This window comes from Echiichthys vipera, assembly GCF_963691815.1.
Source record: "Echiichthys vipera genome assembly, chromosome: 10".
In the NCBI taxonomy this organism is placed as follows: Eukaryota; Metazoa; Chordata; class Actinopteri; order Perciformes; family Trachinidae; genus Echiichthys; species Echiichthys vipera.
Genome location: NC_139835.1, coordinates 2,212,807 through 2,228,662, shown reverse-complemented (window position 1 = coordinate 2,228,662; position 15,856 = coordinate 2,212,807). Strand labels below are relative to the sequence as shown.

General features: G+C 44.3%; 1 protein-coding gene across 2 annotated transcripts in view; it reads right to left on the bottom strand.

Annotated features, from left to right (window-relative positions):
* Positions 1–1,376: 1,376 nt before the first annotated feature.
* The window catches only part of efnb2a (ephrin-B2a), a 32,355-nt gene continuing 17,875 nt past the window's right edge, over positions 1,377–15,856 (bottom strand). For both annotated transcript variants that reach the window (XM_083921451.1, XM_083921452.1), the window contains 3 exons: positions 8,787–8,879; positions 7,285–7,395; positions 1,377–5,343 (listed from right to left, as the gene is read on the bottom strand). In XM_083921451.1, the coding sequence (XP_083777577.1) occupies positions 4,937–5,343; positions 7,285–7,395; positions 8,787–8,879 (611 nt within the window). In that variant the 3' untranslated portion in view covers positions 1,377–4,936. The remainder of the gene's footprint in view (positions 5,344–7,284; positions 7,396–8,786; positions 8,880–15,856) is intronic.

The following is a 15,856-nucleotide window of genomic DNA, read 5'->3' as shown; positions in this document are numbered from 1 at the left end:
TGCAAGCTTTCATAAGAATCCACTAAATCAGTCCAGTGCAGATTTTTCAGACAAAAGTCCATGTTTGGTGTGAATGTGCTTTGTTGGGACCCAGCAGATTTGCTCAGGAAGCAGAACCCTGTTACAAACTTGGGTCATGAAGTTTGGAAGACATACCTGACGGGGTGAAAAGAAAGTGGAAGTGTATGATTCAGTGTGTTGGAGGCTGGACTTCATTTTAGGGAATAAATGTCAGGATATCACATCTGCACTTCATTAAATATTATATCTTTCACAACCCCAGGCATGTGCTTCCAGAATTGTGGTAACAGTCTGAGTAAGGTCCTCCACTGTTTCAACATGACACTGCCCCCATGCACAGAGACAGCTGCATAAAGATATGGTAGCTCGATGTGGAAGAAGTTGACTGGACTGCACCGAGCTCTGACCTCAACTCCATCCAACACCGTCAGGATTAACTGGAACGTAGAGCGAGCCAGACCTCATTGAACAACACCAGTGTTGGACCTCACTAATGCTCTTGTGTTTGTACTGAAACCATAAGAATGGAGGCTTTTATAGCAGCACATTAATGAACACGCATATGGAATGAGATCATATTTGGGGATTCACTGTCTATATACGTTTGACCAAATTAAAAACCTGGGCCCTGCTCACAAAATATTTGATTTTCCCACCAGGAAGGCTCCTAAATAGCACTTAAAGTTCCTCACTAAGAGCGCCCTCTTAAAACCGATGGGTGATGTCGTGTTTCATCAGACTGTGATTGGCTGGTTTGGATCTTGGGCTGTTTTGGGTTTCTGTCAGTGAATTCTAGAAACACTGTAGGATGTATGTTTCCATATCTAAATAAAGAGTTTACAACCAAATGATTGAACATGAAACAAAGAGTCATATAGAGTTATGACTAGTCCAGTATGTACATGTCTGACAGTTCGTTAACAATTCTCAGGTATCCATGGAAGAAGCCTTGTCATGATCATGCTACAATAACCATGACTTTTACTTTTTAGCTACTTTAAGCCTAAAGATGTTTTCTAAATACAGGCCCTGATTTCTTATTTCAGCCCTTGTAAAAATAAAACGTTCAATGTGCAAATGTGATGTCAAACATTGTTTGAAAATATCATGTGAGTGACAGTATGACCACTGGATGAGCTGTATAAAGTCTGTCTTGAGTGATTCTACACTGAGATAAATAAGTAAATGAAAGTGTCACATCAATTATTTTACTGTCAGGTTGTGTGAGACATTAAAAAATAGACATTATTTATTCATGCAATTTGAAAGCAGAACAAAGCAGCACAGACAGACAGCGCGTCCATAGGAAAAACATTTTATTGAAAAACATTTTCAGTTTTGTAACAGACTGGTGGAATGTGTGTCATTTATCCTCACTTTGAACTTGTTTTAATTTTTTAATGTTAAAACCATTTTTCACAGCCTGGCCATCTCATACTGCAAGGAAGGGGAGAACAGGGCTACAGCCACCCGGTAACCATGACATGACTAAAGAAAACCAGGGGTAGACCAACAAACAATGCAAATGTAATACTGTGTTACTTACAAACTGGACTAAAGTTAAATCATAAACAGAACAAAAAAGAAAAAAAAGAAACTAATTCAATAAATATTTATGGTACACACTTATGGCACAAATATGCAGCAGTCGGTTTGGCAACTTTTCGCTCATTTTTTTAAAAACCAAATTACCATGGAAACAGTGCAAAAGGGGAGGGAGTGGGGAGGACACGGGCTTTCCATCGAGCGCTAGCTAAAATACATAGCAAAAAATTCAAATTTTATACAAAACATCTTACTTTAAGAGTTTATAAAAAAATGTTTTTATTGGGTTCTGGTCAATATTTACATAAGCTATATACCAAAAAAGTAGTATGCTCTGTTTTACTGAAGGGTATTCCATTTATTCTGAACTTTTTTTTCCATTTACTTTCCTAAAAAGGTGAATAAGGCTATTGTAACAACCCAGGATCCATATACAATACAAACATTAATGTATTTACAGTTTCTTACCTACAGAAGTACGGTGCAAAATTACTGAGTCAAGTGACCAAGGGCTGACCATACGAGCAAGGCATTTTACAGTAGCCTGAGGGGCTTCTCCTAGCCTTTGTGCTAAGACTCTCACAGCATCGCTACCTCATTTTTCATTTTCATAACAGGTTGAACCAAACCTGGTCAATGTTGGGAGAGCGTTAGTCGAGTGGCAGCTAAGAAAAGGACGTCAGATTCAAAGAAACTAATAAGATTGTCATATTCTGTCACAGACTGACAGCAACTAAACAGCCATTTTTCTGTTGTATGTGTGTGTCTTTTTTATCTTTTCTTAGATACCTGTTCAGGTGTGATATATATGCTTTGTAATGGTTTCATTTTTCACAGTTTACCTTTATACTACGGAACTTACAGGTATTTAAAAGAGAAAAGGTTAAAATAATACTAGAAATAATGCAGGAAATAAGAACTAACAGCAGGCTTGTGTGACGTACTTTGCTAGTTTTGTGTCATTTGTTTGTTGTTACATCTTTCAGTGGTTAAGAACACTTTCCATAGGTGTTTGTTTTTTTCTCAGAATCGATTAAAAAAATAAATAAGAATTGCATATTTGCAGATTTTGTAGCCTCTTAGAGGCACAAACCTCAGATCATACAAGGCTTGGCTTTTCGGTGAAATTTGATGTTCTTTATGAACAGATGACGTGATGTGGATGATGGGCTGATACATGCTCTGGGAACAGCTTAAGTCACCATTATGATCCTAAGCCAAAGATATTAATGAATGTGAAGTCACTGAAATATAGACTTGCTCAACACACGCATACACGCATACACGCGCACACACACACACACACACACACACACACACACACACACACACACGCACATGCACAGAGAACATGAAAGGTGTTGATGAGGAGAATTAGGGGGCACTGGGTGTTCATGAGAATTTTCCTTTGGGAGATGCTACACTGAGTGAGTGTGGGAGACACAGCTACTCTGCCCTTGTGTACACCAATGTGAGCCATTTTGGGTCCGATAACTCTACTCCCCACGGGGCCTAGGCTTGGCTGCCCTCCCCTGCTTCTTTTTCCCTGTGTCTGTGGGGTGAGAGCTCAAGAAAATACAGGACTCAGTGGGTCGAGAGATATAAAATAATCAACCAGCTAGATTGCATAATGTGCACTTATACCATAATATATTAACATTACTTCTTCGTCTTCTTCTTCTTCTTCTTCTTCTTCTTCTTCATGCCGCCTGACAACACCTGTGCTCTATGTGTCTATCATAAATAAATTCTGCTTTTTATTTTTTTGTTTTTCATCTTTGTAATGTCCTTTTTTAAATGTACATCTATTTTGTAAAAAAAAAAAAGGGGAGAGAGAAAAAAGAGAAGTAAATCAAAAAACTCACAATATGGAAATGCTAATGGAGATTGAGAAACAGTGACAATGTAAGAAGATGTCCCTGTGTTTTTTTTTTTTTTTTAAACAAGAATAGGAGAGCACCGGTCAAACTGATTTTGGACCCCTAGGGCGCCCTTAGTCATCACTGGACCCCCAGGGGTAAATATTACAGTACCTAGAGCTGTTTCAGCCAGCTATGCTAACCTCAACTAGATCGCGGGCCTTTTCTTTACCTGATGCGGTAGTAAGGCCATTGGATTTCTTATTGCCCGGAACACTTTTGCGTGTGAAAAGCCCAGGTTCTGGAGAAGTTGAGGCGAGCCCTCACTACTAAATCTGACGGGATAGAGCTGCTCTCCCATCTCTAGCTATCATTGTCTCTCTCTGGCTGCCGTGAAGAGTGGAGAGACCAAAAAGGGGTTAAAAGTGCTGCTCTATGTATATGAAAGTCCTCCACTCTTCCAAGGAGCCACTTGGGCAGAACTGACATGCACCCTATATCCTGGCGAGAGGAAAATTGAGAATAAAAAACAAAACCTTACTTCATGCTCTCGCCACTCTGAGCAACTGTTGGGTCACTTGTGTTTGAACGCAACATATGACGTAACTAAATAAAAAGCATTTGAACTACCAGGGGTGTGAAAACCAGATCAAAACAAGATCAGTAAATATTAACAGTACAAAACAGAGGGAATCTATTTTTTTTTCCTTAAAACCTTCAAGTAACATCTGAAAGAACTGATTTGCTGAAAACGTATCTGGGAATGAGGAGACATGGTGCGATCCACACTTAAACAGTTCACATTGACTGGTGAGACAGTGTGTCGGTGCGTGTGAGTGAATGTGTGTGTATGTGATGGTGAGCATTTGGGTGGCAGGGTGAATTGGTGATCTCTGTGACTCAGTCAGGAAAGTCCCAGAGAGGATTGCGATCTCTCTCCTTTTTCCTTGTTTGACGGCTTAACCCACAGAGCGTCTCTGGCTTGTGAGGGAGGGCAGCCATTTTGTGAGTTCATGGTCAGCCCGTATTCTCCTTTACATCTCCTCCTCCCTCGTTTTTTTTGTCTCTTTCCCTCTCTTTTTCCAAGCAGTAGTCTCTCTTAAGGTGAAGCCATAATTCCTTCTTCTCCTCTCATGCCAGTAAACCTTCACATCCATACATCCATCTGTCCGTCCCATCAGAGAAAAAGAAAAAGAGAGCTGTGCATCTGTCTAACTTTCTGATTCCATAAAGCTGCACAAAACAAAACAGGGAGCGTTGAGGAAAGAAGAGATTGTCCTCTCTGTTTCCCAAGAGCAGCTTTGATAAACTTTGATAAAGAAAAACATAGTGACAAACATCAGAGACGAGGAGGAGGAGGAGGAGGAGGAGGAGGAGGAGGAGTCAATAGAGAGAGACAGAGAGAGAAAGAGCGAGAGTGATTGCGGGCGTGCTGGCAGCGCCGGCCAAAACTAAAAACCTGCTCTGCCCAGGACTGTTCCAGTTCGTCTCTTGCTTTTCAAAGTTCCACCTCAGACCTTGTAATAGATGTTGGCTGGGCTCTGAGGCGGCATCTCCTGAACTATGTAGACCGGGTGGCCGTAGTCGCCGCTGACCTTCTCGTAGTGCGGGCAGAAGACGCTGTCAGCAGTCCTGAGCGGGATGATGATGTCGCTGGGCTCCGAGCCATTATTGTTCCCGGCGCCTCCGCTTCGTTTGGGCGTGGCCAAGGTGCTTAGAGACAGCGTGGCTGCGTGCTGTGGCGAGTGCTTGCGGTGCCGCCGCCGGTACTTGAGCAGTAGCAGGACCAGCATGATGATGATGATGATGAAGATGACGCTGCCCGAAGCGATGCCAACGAAGATGGCCACCTCCGAGCCGATGACGCTGGAGGACTTCCCGCCGTTGTCGCTGTCGCTGCTCTCTCTGGGCGCTACACCTGGGAGACAGAGGGAAGCACAGTGAGTCAAAAGGCTAAATGAGCCACGCGCAAACAAACTCAATTCTACAATATGTCTGACCTAAGCTATCATTCTCTGTAATTTGTACGCCACCCAAATATTTTTCATTGTTGAGCAAAGCAGGAAATCAGGTGATGTAGTATAAGAGCGCTGAAATCCATGTAGGGAGCAGAGTGGGGGTGGTGGATGGGTTCCAAAACACAGGACTTTCATCCAGGGGACCATTGTTTGTGTCCATGAAGTAAATCACAACCTTTTTTCTAATCTTAACGAAGCTGGATTGGCGTCTAAACTTAACCGCCAGTTTCACGCCATAATCATCCAAATGATAACTGCATTTGAACCATCTTTCCACCGAGGTAGTCATGCTGTTGCACTTGTTAACAATAAAAGAGAGCTTGAGAGAGAAAACTGGGAAGAGAACTGGCTGTGATTTTTGGATTATCCATGTTGGAAAGTTCTGACACCAGGAGGAGAGGAGGTCTGAGATGCTGTTCTAGGATCCTTTTTTACACAAGCTTTCCCTGCCTTTCCATTTCATTCCTCCCACTCTTTTCATGGTGCCACAGTAAAGGTGTAGGGAACATGCAGTGGCTGGGAGTAAAGGCTGTCTATAGAGGGCTTTTGTATAAAGGTCACATTCGATCGGTGGCTATTCAAATTCTGCTGTTGAAGACTGCGACCTTGAAACTAGGGCAGGCACAGCCTGATAGGAGATACAATGGCTGGGGGAGATAAAGGCAAATGGCACTTAAATAAATTGCATTTTGAGAGACATCAAAAGTAACTTCATTTTCTAACTAACAGCCCACAGCGAAGAAAATAAGAAAGAAATATTGATGCCATCGTGAGACATCAATTATGAAAGCAAAGATGGGCTCTGACTCCCAGCCATGGATATTCTGGTTCACATCCAGCACCTTCAGGGGCAGGAGTGTTCTTGTGTTCTCCCCAGGACAGGAGCGTGTTCCCTGAGCAGGCAGGATTACTGTGCCTCCCTGTCCACCACTCTTCTCCTGAGGGCCTCAAAGTGCTTTGCTGTGGTAGGGGGAGTGGATACAGGATGGCAGGCAGCCCAAAGCAAGGACCCTTCCGTTGTTTTACAAGAGGATTATGCTCCCTCAGACACTCTGCCCATAGCACTCACACGCCCATATGCTACTGATAGCTGCCGGGATGGAGGGATGAGGCATAAAAAGCAAGAGAGAGCACGATGCTGATGTCTGCAGAGAATGGTGCCAGCATGGATTAAACAGGCAGATCTGCATGCCCCACGTCAGATGGATTTGGAAGTGAAAACAGAAAGAGTCAGGTGAGGCCACACCCTTAAGAACCAGGACACAGGGGAAGGAGCGGAGGACTGTTAATATAGGTCAGCTTGTTTTTGTTCTTGGGCCCTTCCTGTTTCTTTTCTGAACACAACTCGCTGCGAAAATTGCCGGTCTGATTTTGTAGGGCGATTCTAAAACTGCAATATAATAGCAGAGATAAGAGCCTTCTGCACGTACAGCCGCACATCTGTCTGAGTTGTGAAACGACGCAGAAACAAGCGTGCCTCTGTGCTAAGTACAAGTCACTAAAAAGATGGCGATCAGATCACTTTCCTGAAAATGTCACTTAAGCGGCAGGTTAAGGCTGGAATGGGGCCAGTGTGGAGACACCTTATAAGTCCTTGAGAGGCTGGAGATGCCTATCAGTTTTATGGCCAGTAACATTCAATTACTGGCCGATGAATCACTGACCTTTCTTTCCTTCACTTTTAAACACACGCCTTAGTGACTCTCGCATACATGCTGACTTAGCGCTATCTGATCTTAGCTGGCCGAAAAATCTGCTGCCTAAATGCCAGAAATGTTTCGATAAATCCTGCACTCAATTACCAATTTCCTGGGATTTAAGCTGCAAGTAGGTGAACTCACCTGGTTTCTCCAGCACATCGTTAGGGTTGTAGGCCTCTTTGCCATCTGAGTGCTTGGGAGAGTAGGGAACTCTGGTGGGGTTGTCTTTGGGTGAAATAGGGACAGAGGGATCTGAAAAACGGGCAGAGAAAATGCATAAGAATGAATGTGGAACTCTTTTTCACTGCAGTGTAAGTCTGTGTTGTTGATGCTCATGGTTCAGATTCATGCCGTGTAAATCAGGTGGGCTCTTCGTTCCTTGTTGGTGTGGGTGGGTTAACTGCTGGTGATTTGTCTTAGCAACAAACCTACATGCAACCTTGGAAACCCAAAGAGGGAGTTCTGCACAAAAAAACAGAGCTGCTTAAGTTGTCAACTATTAAAATAATCACCAACTATTTTGATAATCGATTAAACGTCTTGAGTCATTTTTTTAAGAAAAAGCTGATCCAGCTTCTTAAACATGAATATTTTCTGGTTTCTCTCCTCCTCTACGACAGTACACTGAATATCTTTGAGTTGTGAACAAATGAGATATTTGATGATGTCATCTTGGGCTTTGGGAAACACTGATCCAATTTTTATAGACCCAGAAATTACAGTAATCAACCATAAGGAGCAGCTGAATGTTGTGTTTGGTTCTGTAATGGGTCCATTTGCTTCTAAACGCTGCTGAAATGTCTGTCAGTGTGTGTTATGGTTCTAATGGTGAGCTGATGCACTAAATGGTGGAGTAATTCACTGAGCATCTGCTGTTCGAATCTCAGGTTGAACTGTGTGCATCTTCGACACCACCCGTAATAGCACATTTTCTTTAATAAAGTAACTGATTTGTAAACAGCTCTTAACACTGGAGCAGCAGAACCAGTTTCCAGGCCTGTTGTGTTTTCTTCCTCCGTGTGCAGAGGCTTGATAGATTCCCTGACCTTCAGTGATTCTCCATAAAGCTGGAGCTGGTGTTGGTGACAGGGTTGACCTCAGGAAATTACTGCTCTGGGTGGCTGCTGGGCAACTGATTTATGAATAATTATCACCGTAATTAAGAAAGGGTCCGATATGTCTGGCGTGACTCTGTGGGGCTCACTGTGCAAGTGTGTAGAATGCCCACTCAGGGACACATATGGGGTCATAACTCATGAGAACGATGTGTTTGTGTGCCGCTGAACCAGATCTGCATGCGTGGAAAAAGTGTATAACAGCAGATGCTTTCAGTGCATGTGTTCATGCAAGCATACGCAATAATGTGTGTGTGTGTGTGTGTGTGTGTGTGTGTGTGTGTGTGTGTGTGTGTGTGTGTGTGTATGTTTCAGCGCATTAGACTTCCGCTAGATTACATCTCCTGCCCCCTCTCAGCCCCAGGTGTCATGGAGACGGTGGAGCTGCATGCTGCACAGCCTCCTGTGACCTTATTAGGGCATTTTGAGAGTCTCACACAATTTTGCACAATGTACTAGCACTGCATTGTGGCTGCCTGTTCATGCCTGCAGGCACTCACCACCGTAATTCAATAATACAATACTCACTTTGTCCTACTTTCATGATTATCTTCATGGACTTGGTCTTGCACACACCCCCCTCCTGGTTGTCGATGCCCTCCATGGTGCCGTTAGATGTAGCTGCAGCAGGCGGAGAGAGAGAGGGACAAGGTTAGAATGAGCTGTCACTACGAGCATCTGGAGCAGAAAAGATGTGTCAGGGAAACTGTGTTGCCGTATATGCCTTACGCCTATCTTGGAAAAGCAGACGCTTCCTAAAGACAACAGAGGCACTAAAATCATTCCGCTGAGGAAGGACATGAGTCATATCCCCTTTAATAAAATCACAATTCACTTGTTCATGGCCTCAGATGCACTGGTGGAATATTTCACATCCCCAGAGTCAATTAGCTTGAGTAATTGTGACTGTAATATCTCTAAATGTGCTGATGGGCCTCACGGAGGAGGCAGTTAAGGGAGATGAGGAGAGGGAAGTGACTGAGAGAGAGAAACAACCACGAGTGCATGACAGCGGCCATCTTGGAAAGCTGCAGGAAATTCGACGACTTATCGTGCATTAGCACTAACAACACTCTAGAGAGAGGTAGCCAGTTATTAAAGAACACACTTTTGGATTTAAAAAAACACTCAAAACACTCAGATCTAGCAGCCAAACTTGCTGAAGGCTTAAGAAGAAGGAGAGACCTGCTGACAACATGAAAAAAAATATTCAGGGAAGTAAACAGGAGGGGATGAGAAATAGTTTTGAAAAAATAGGGCACTTTTCCAGGAGAGGCAGTGAAATTAAGGGAACAGAGGGAGATGATAAATACCTCAATGGCCCTTAGAAGAAAAGAGCTTAAAGGATCTAAAAAAAAACTTTAAACACAGGAGAAAACAAAAGTGCTAAACACTGTGTTTAAAGGACGGCAGATGTTGGCAGAGGAATCTGGAGGGGCGGTGCAAGACGTCCCACATGTGACAGGAGGAACAAAACGGGCCCTGTTAGCAGATGCTGTAAGGGCCTCTTAAAAGGGCCTCTTAAAAGTGGAAACTGCTCTGATAAAATAAATCTCTGCTTGTGACAAACTTGTACAGATGTGGCCCACACACACTGATAAAATGCTAAAGCTGCCCAGCCAAAGCTCAATCAACTACATGCTTTCAAACCTAATAGCTGCTGCTCCGCCTCTCTGCTTCTCTGCTTTTATCTGTGCTGCCCCCGGAGGCTGCCTGGCAGAACTGCAACTAGCTCGGATTCTTAGTAGGACAGGGAGCAGAGAGAAAAGGAGGGAGGGAGGTGGGGGTAGTAGGCTTGTGGTCTATCAGGTCAGTAACACAGAGGCTAACGAGCTGCCAGGGCTTAGCGGCTTGGCTTCCCGCCAGCGTGCAGTGGCCCGCATTCACTATGACTGCCCCCCCCCCCACACTGCCCCTCATCCCCTCCCCTCTGCTTCTTACCAAGCCTCTCCTCCTCTTTTCTCCTCCCTTGAACAACACCCCATCTCGCTCAGTTTCCTCCTCTTTCACCTTGCAGCCACTGCGTTCTTCCCTAAACCCCTTTACCCCTGAACACGCTCCCCGTCGTTTCCTCAACATGTTCCCGTTCCCGCTGCACTTGAAGCTTTTTCCATTAACTGCAACTGAATTGAAAGGCAGGTGCTGAGATCCAAATTTGAAAAATGAAGCTCTGCGTAGTCTGACACTTTCTCTTTCTCCTCCTTTTTTCTCTTCCTCTTCCACCCTCCCTCATTTTGATCCAAATCCCCTTGCTTCAATAAGATGGTGATGGCAGAGGACACAAAGAGCATGTTAACAAGGACTCCCTCCCTCCATCTCGTCTCCTCTCTCCCCCTCTCTCCCCCTGTCTCCTTCTCGAGCTGACCTATGGCTTTCCAGTGGAGACCGAAAAGCACATTACAGACAAAGCTCCTTAAAGGCTTGTGCTGCTGTGAGTGTGTGTGTGTGTGTGTGTGTGTGTGTGTGTGTGTGTGTGTGTGTGTGTGTGTGTGTGTGTGTGTGTGTGTGTGTGTGTGTGTGTGTGTGTGTGTGTGTGTGTGTGTGTGTGTGTGTGTGTACATGCATGTCTGTGCATGTGTTCATTTTATAAACCCGTGCAACACACATGCATATAACAATCCTGCAGGATGTTATTAACCATCTTAACGCTGTTTACTTTGTGGGGCTGTCCCCAATTAAAGAAATGTGTGTTGGAATAACACACAGTTGAGTTTCTCCATAAAGAATGATGCAAAAGCACCCCTTTAAACGTGTGTGACGTGCTTCAGCATGAAAAAAGCTCCATATATTAGTTGACTAAGACAAAAATGACTGACGAGTCGACTGATGGAATCCGAGGTGCAGCCTGTTCCTTTGGAGAATGGCTGGCACCATGATAGTGTCTTTGTGTTTGAGGTCAGGGATCACAGGGAAGTGCACAGAAGGGGTATTAAGGTCTGCAACACATATCGCCACTTGTATCATCTCCTTTCTCCCCTCTCCTCCTCCCTTCTTTCCCTCTTTCCCTTTGCCCTATTAAATCGTTTATTACATCAACATCCATCTACACTGGAGCTAAAAAGTAGAAACGTCCTCTTTGTCAAACATCCAAAAGAAGATCTCGGCTGCAACATTTTGTTGACATTTAAAAGAAGTCAGGAGAAATCCTTCAATCTGGAGATGGTTTTAAACCTTGAATTCTAACACACACACTTACTATGCCAAGACTGCACTCCCGACAAGCCTGACTTGGATTTCAACAGAATGTGATTGTTGAATGGGCTCAGGCTGGCTGAATGACTTGGCCCTTCTAACCCTGGCCAGACAAGGCCAGGCTGTACCGGCTGACAGACTAGCTGGCTATAGAGTTAACCAGCTAATCCATAATTCTGAGGGGACACGCTGCAGGAGGGGGGGTGGGGGGGGGGGGGGTCTGGGCTGCACGACCTGGTCCACAAGACCCTCACAAATGGGTTGAGTCACCAAGCTGGCATTACGGCACAAGAAGAAAAAGGGAGACAAACTAGTGAGAGAGCTGAACCCAGACTTGAGCTTGTGAGTGGACCTCTGCAAAGACCCAGAGAGGGACAACTAGACACAAACGAGGAGAGAAAAGGAAAAGCTCCATCCTGACTGTGAATTACAGAGTCTATTTTCTCACCGCTTTCTGACTGCCAATGTGGTTAAGATGGGGTTTTTGTGGCGGAAGAAGACCGGTCCCACACACACACACACACACACACACACGCATTCAGACAGTTGCATACACACACAAATGCAAAAACAGGCTCTGCAATAGGGGGAAAAGGCCATCAGGAAAAATCACTTACCTGCTGTGACAAAGTACTGCTTGGCAAACTGCTTGGCAAACACACACACACACACTTTTAAACATGCACAAGTCACATGTAGTCTCACACAAATGGTAGAAGTGTGTCAAAGAATTTGAGTCTGCATCTGTGTGTCTGTAAAATTAGCGCTAGCATACGACCAACAATCCAACCACATTCCCACTCATACGTCGTAAACACACAACACAAGTCGCCCCTACCCCCACCCGTCCTAACCCTCCTTAGCTTCATTTACCCTCTTTAACTTAATTTTCTCCTGTTTGTCAAATCAAGAGAGTGGAAAATCACCCTGTATTTAACCAGACAGTCAGTTGTGAGCTGCAATCCAAGTAAAGTTTCCTGCTTTCTCCTGGCAAATAGCAAGAACAAACCCAATGCTATAGATACTTGTGCTAACATAGCGTTTCAGAGGTAGTTTAGCTAACATTCAAAGAGTGGGGGCCATCCCGGTCATAAGCGGGGAACATAGGACCCGGGGAACATAGGACCCGGGGAACATAGGACCCGGGGAACATAGGACGCTCCCTAAGAGCGTCCTATTAAGAGTGCAGTTAACAATTATTAGCATGTTGTCATTTTGATGTATGCATGTGTTTTAGTTTAATTGAATATAAAGTTGGACAACTTAATGTCCTTTTTATGGCCATTTTTTCACAAATACTCTGTTAAAATATATATCTGTATCAAGAGCCTTGTAAAGCTTGAAAAACTCCACAAAACAATCTGCTTTTCTAGCAAATTCCGTGGCTCTAATTAATACACAATGCAGTGCAAAAAGACAATGCTTGGCCACTCATAACGAAACAGAGCAAAGTCATGGCATCCAGAGACTGAAGAGGCATCTCAGAAAGACAGGACATGGAGAGAGAGGGAGTGTACTGCACACAGCTAGATGAATGGATGGACAGAGTGAGGCTGTGTCCCGAGAAGAAGACGAAGAAGTGTGACAAAGGGCGCTATGATCTAAACGCAGAGCATAATTGCCATTCGCCAGGTTGCTGTGGAGCGTGAAGCCATCATCACAGAGCTGGGGTTACGGGCTGGTTAATACCCGTCACCACCCTGTGCCCTAATCACCCGTGACAGAGGGTGCCTCTGTGTTCAGGGACCCCCCTGACCCTCAGTCAAGGCAAAGCTGGGTCGCCCCAGATACCCAAAGCTGTATAATAACCACCACTACCAATCAACAAATACACCAAAACACAAACATTTTACACTTACACTTAATTATTACAGCAGAAATAAGTGGTTGCATTACAGTTGTAGGTGCAGAAAGCCCAGCTCCACTTTATCCATGCAGACTCACACATAGCAGCTTCAACTGTTTCTGAATCAACCTGCATCCCGTAATTAATAATTTCACCACCACCAATCTAATACAATGAACCTGGATGTATGGGTGGATAAAGAACTGATAGTTTCAACCAGACAAATCAGACAAAAACCTGAAAGTTCATTTTAAATTCATATCCGATTTAATGAGAGGAATGTTTCCCCTCAGATCCAGAAGACAATCAGAGCAGCAGGGAGGAGACGGGACTATTTTCTGACCGAGACAAAAGGTGATTAAAGTTCTGATGAAATTTCCCTGTGCATGTCTACTCTGACTGTAAATTCAGCCTTGTCCTTCTTCTGCCCTCTTTAGCTCGCAGTCTCTCCCGCTCTGCCCCTACTCCCTTTAGCTCCATTTCTCCCCCCTCTCTCTCTCTCTATTCCCTTCTTCTCTTTAGCTCTCCTTCATCACTCTTTCTGCCCCCTTTCCCTTCTTATTAATTTATCTTTCCCTCTCTCTCCTCCCCTCTATCTGCCTCGACTCTTCTCTCTCTTTAGCTCATGTAATCATCCAGATCACTACGTTCTCGGCTGCAGGCCATGCTGCCGCAAACAATCACATCAAACTCATCTGCTCTCAACTGGAGCAGCATTGTGCGCTGCCGCTTTAAAAAGGCACACAGAAGTACACACACACACACACACACACACACACACACACACACACACAAACACGTACACAAGGAAACGCACAAATGCGCCCACATGTAGGCGCAATGACAGGAATCTGCAGAGATACAGCAGCCCCTTCTACACAAACACAGGACAGTGTTGCAAATCCACAAACGCACGTAATACACACAAACACAGGGTTACACGTGTATCCTGTTTTTCATCGGCCGCCTGTCAGCTTTCACTACAGTACAGTCAAATGCTGAGGCCTGATGTCCCAGTTGCTTGAGTGGGTGCTTTTGAAGTTGTGGGGTGGGGGTGGGGGGCTGTTGAGCGTACCCATCTAATCTAGGTCTAGCTTTGGCACAATACTCAGCACAGGCAGCGCTAATCCAATTGGTTGAGACTCAGATCCGTAGCATTGATGTTGGGGCCTTGGCAATTGTGAGAAGCAATGGAGGATTAAACGCTGGTTAATTAATTACCTATCGAGTGCCCACTCCAAAAGACTAATGAAATCCTTGCGGTGAACTTTGTGAGGCGGTGTCACACTCCGATGGATCTTGGACAGCACTGCTGAAGAGAAGGCACGGGTCGAAAACACAAACGCTCACACACACACACACACACACACACACACACACACACACACACACACACACACACACACACACACACACACATACACACACACACACACACACAGGCTCAAATAACGATGAATAAGATAGAGATGCTTTCAGGTAGAGCTACGCAGAGCAAGTCAAGCCCTGAGTCTATATGTTTTTAACTCCCATTGTGTATTCACCCAACACATAGGCATACGCAGTTACGCCCACAGGCAGAGATTCACACACTGGCTCCCTCCAGCACTGCAAGGTATAAACAATCATGAGTCTGAGTCCACCTACGCAAACCTCTGCACAATTCAATTCAATTCAATTCAATTCAATTTTATTTATAGTGTCAAATCATAACAAAAGTTATCTCAGGACACTTTACAGAGTAGGTAAAGACCACACTCAATGACTTATTTATGATTTACATAGACCCAACAATTCCTCTGTAGAGTACAGTGGCAACGAAAACCTTCCCTATAACAGGCAGGAACGTCAGACAGACCCAGCTCTGTGGAGGACGGCCATCTGTCTTGACCGGTTGGGGAGGAAGAAAAGGAGAGAGAAAGAGAGAAAAGACACACAGATGGACAGGGAGAGACAGACAGACACACTTCCAGAGATGCAAGCAAAGCCTAACAGTAACTATAATATTTATAGTAATGTGAATATGACGTATATGTTAAGGCAGTTAATACAACAGAATAGTAGAAACAAGCACAGCTAAGGTGACAGAATATGAAAATGATAATAATTATGGTGGCAAACATGATCAATGATGAGTAGTGGCAATAGCAGCTACAATACAGCTACAAATTTTATAGTTTATTAAACTAGTGATAGTATATATGAGTAACAGTGACAATAGCAGCAGGAAGTGTCATGTAGGACCACGGCAGCAAGCACCACCACGATCAGCAGAGACCTGCGAGACGACAAAGCACAAACAGCTCCGGGGAAGAAGCTGAATCAATAACATGCATTGATGGGACATGAATGATTCAGACAGAGAGGAGAGAAGCTCAGAGTATCAGGAAAAGTATTATCCCCCGGCAGACTAGGCCTATAGCAGCATCATTAAGCAGAATAAAGTCTTATCGTAAGCCCTAGCTGTAAGCTTTATCAAAAAGGAAAGTTTTAAGTTTACTTTTAAATAAGGGGACAGTGTCTGCCTCCCGAATAACATTTGGGAGTTTGTTCCACAGGA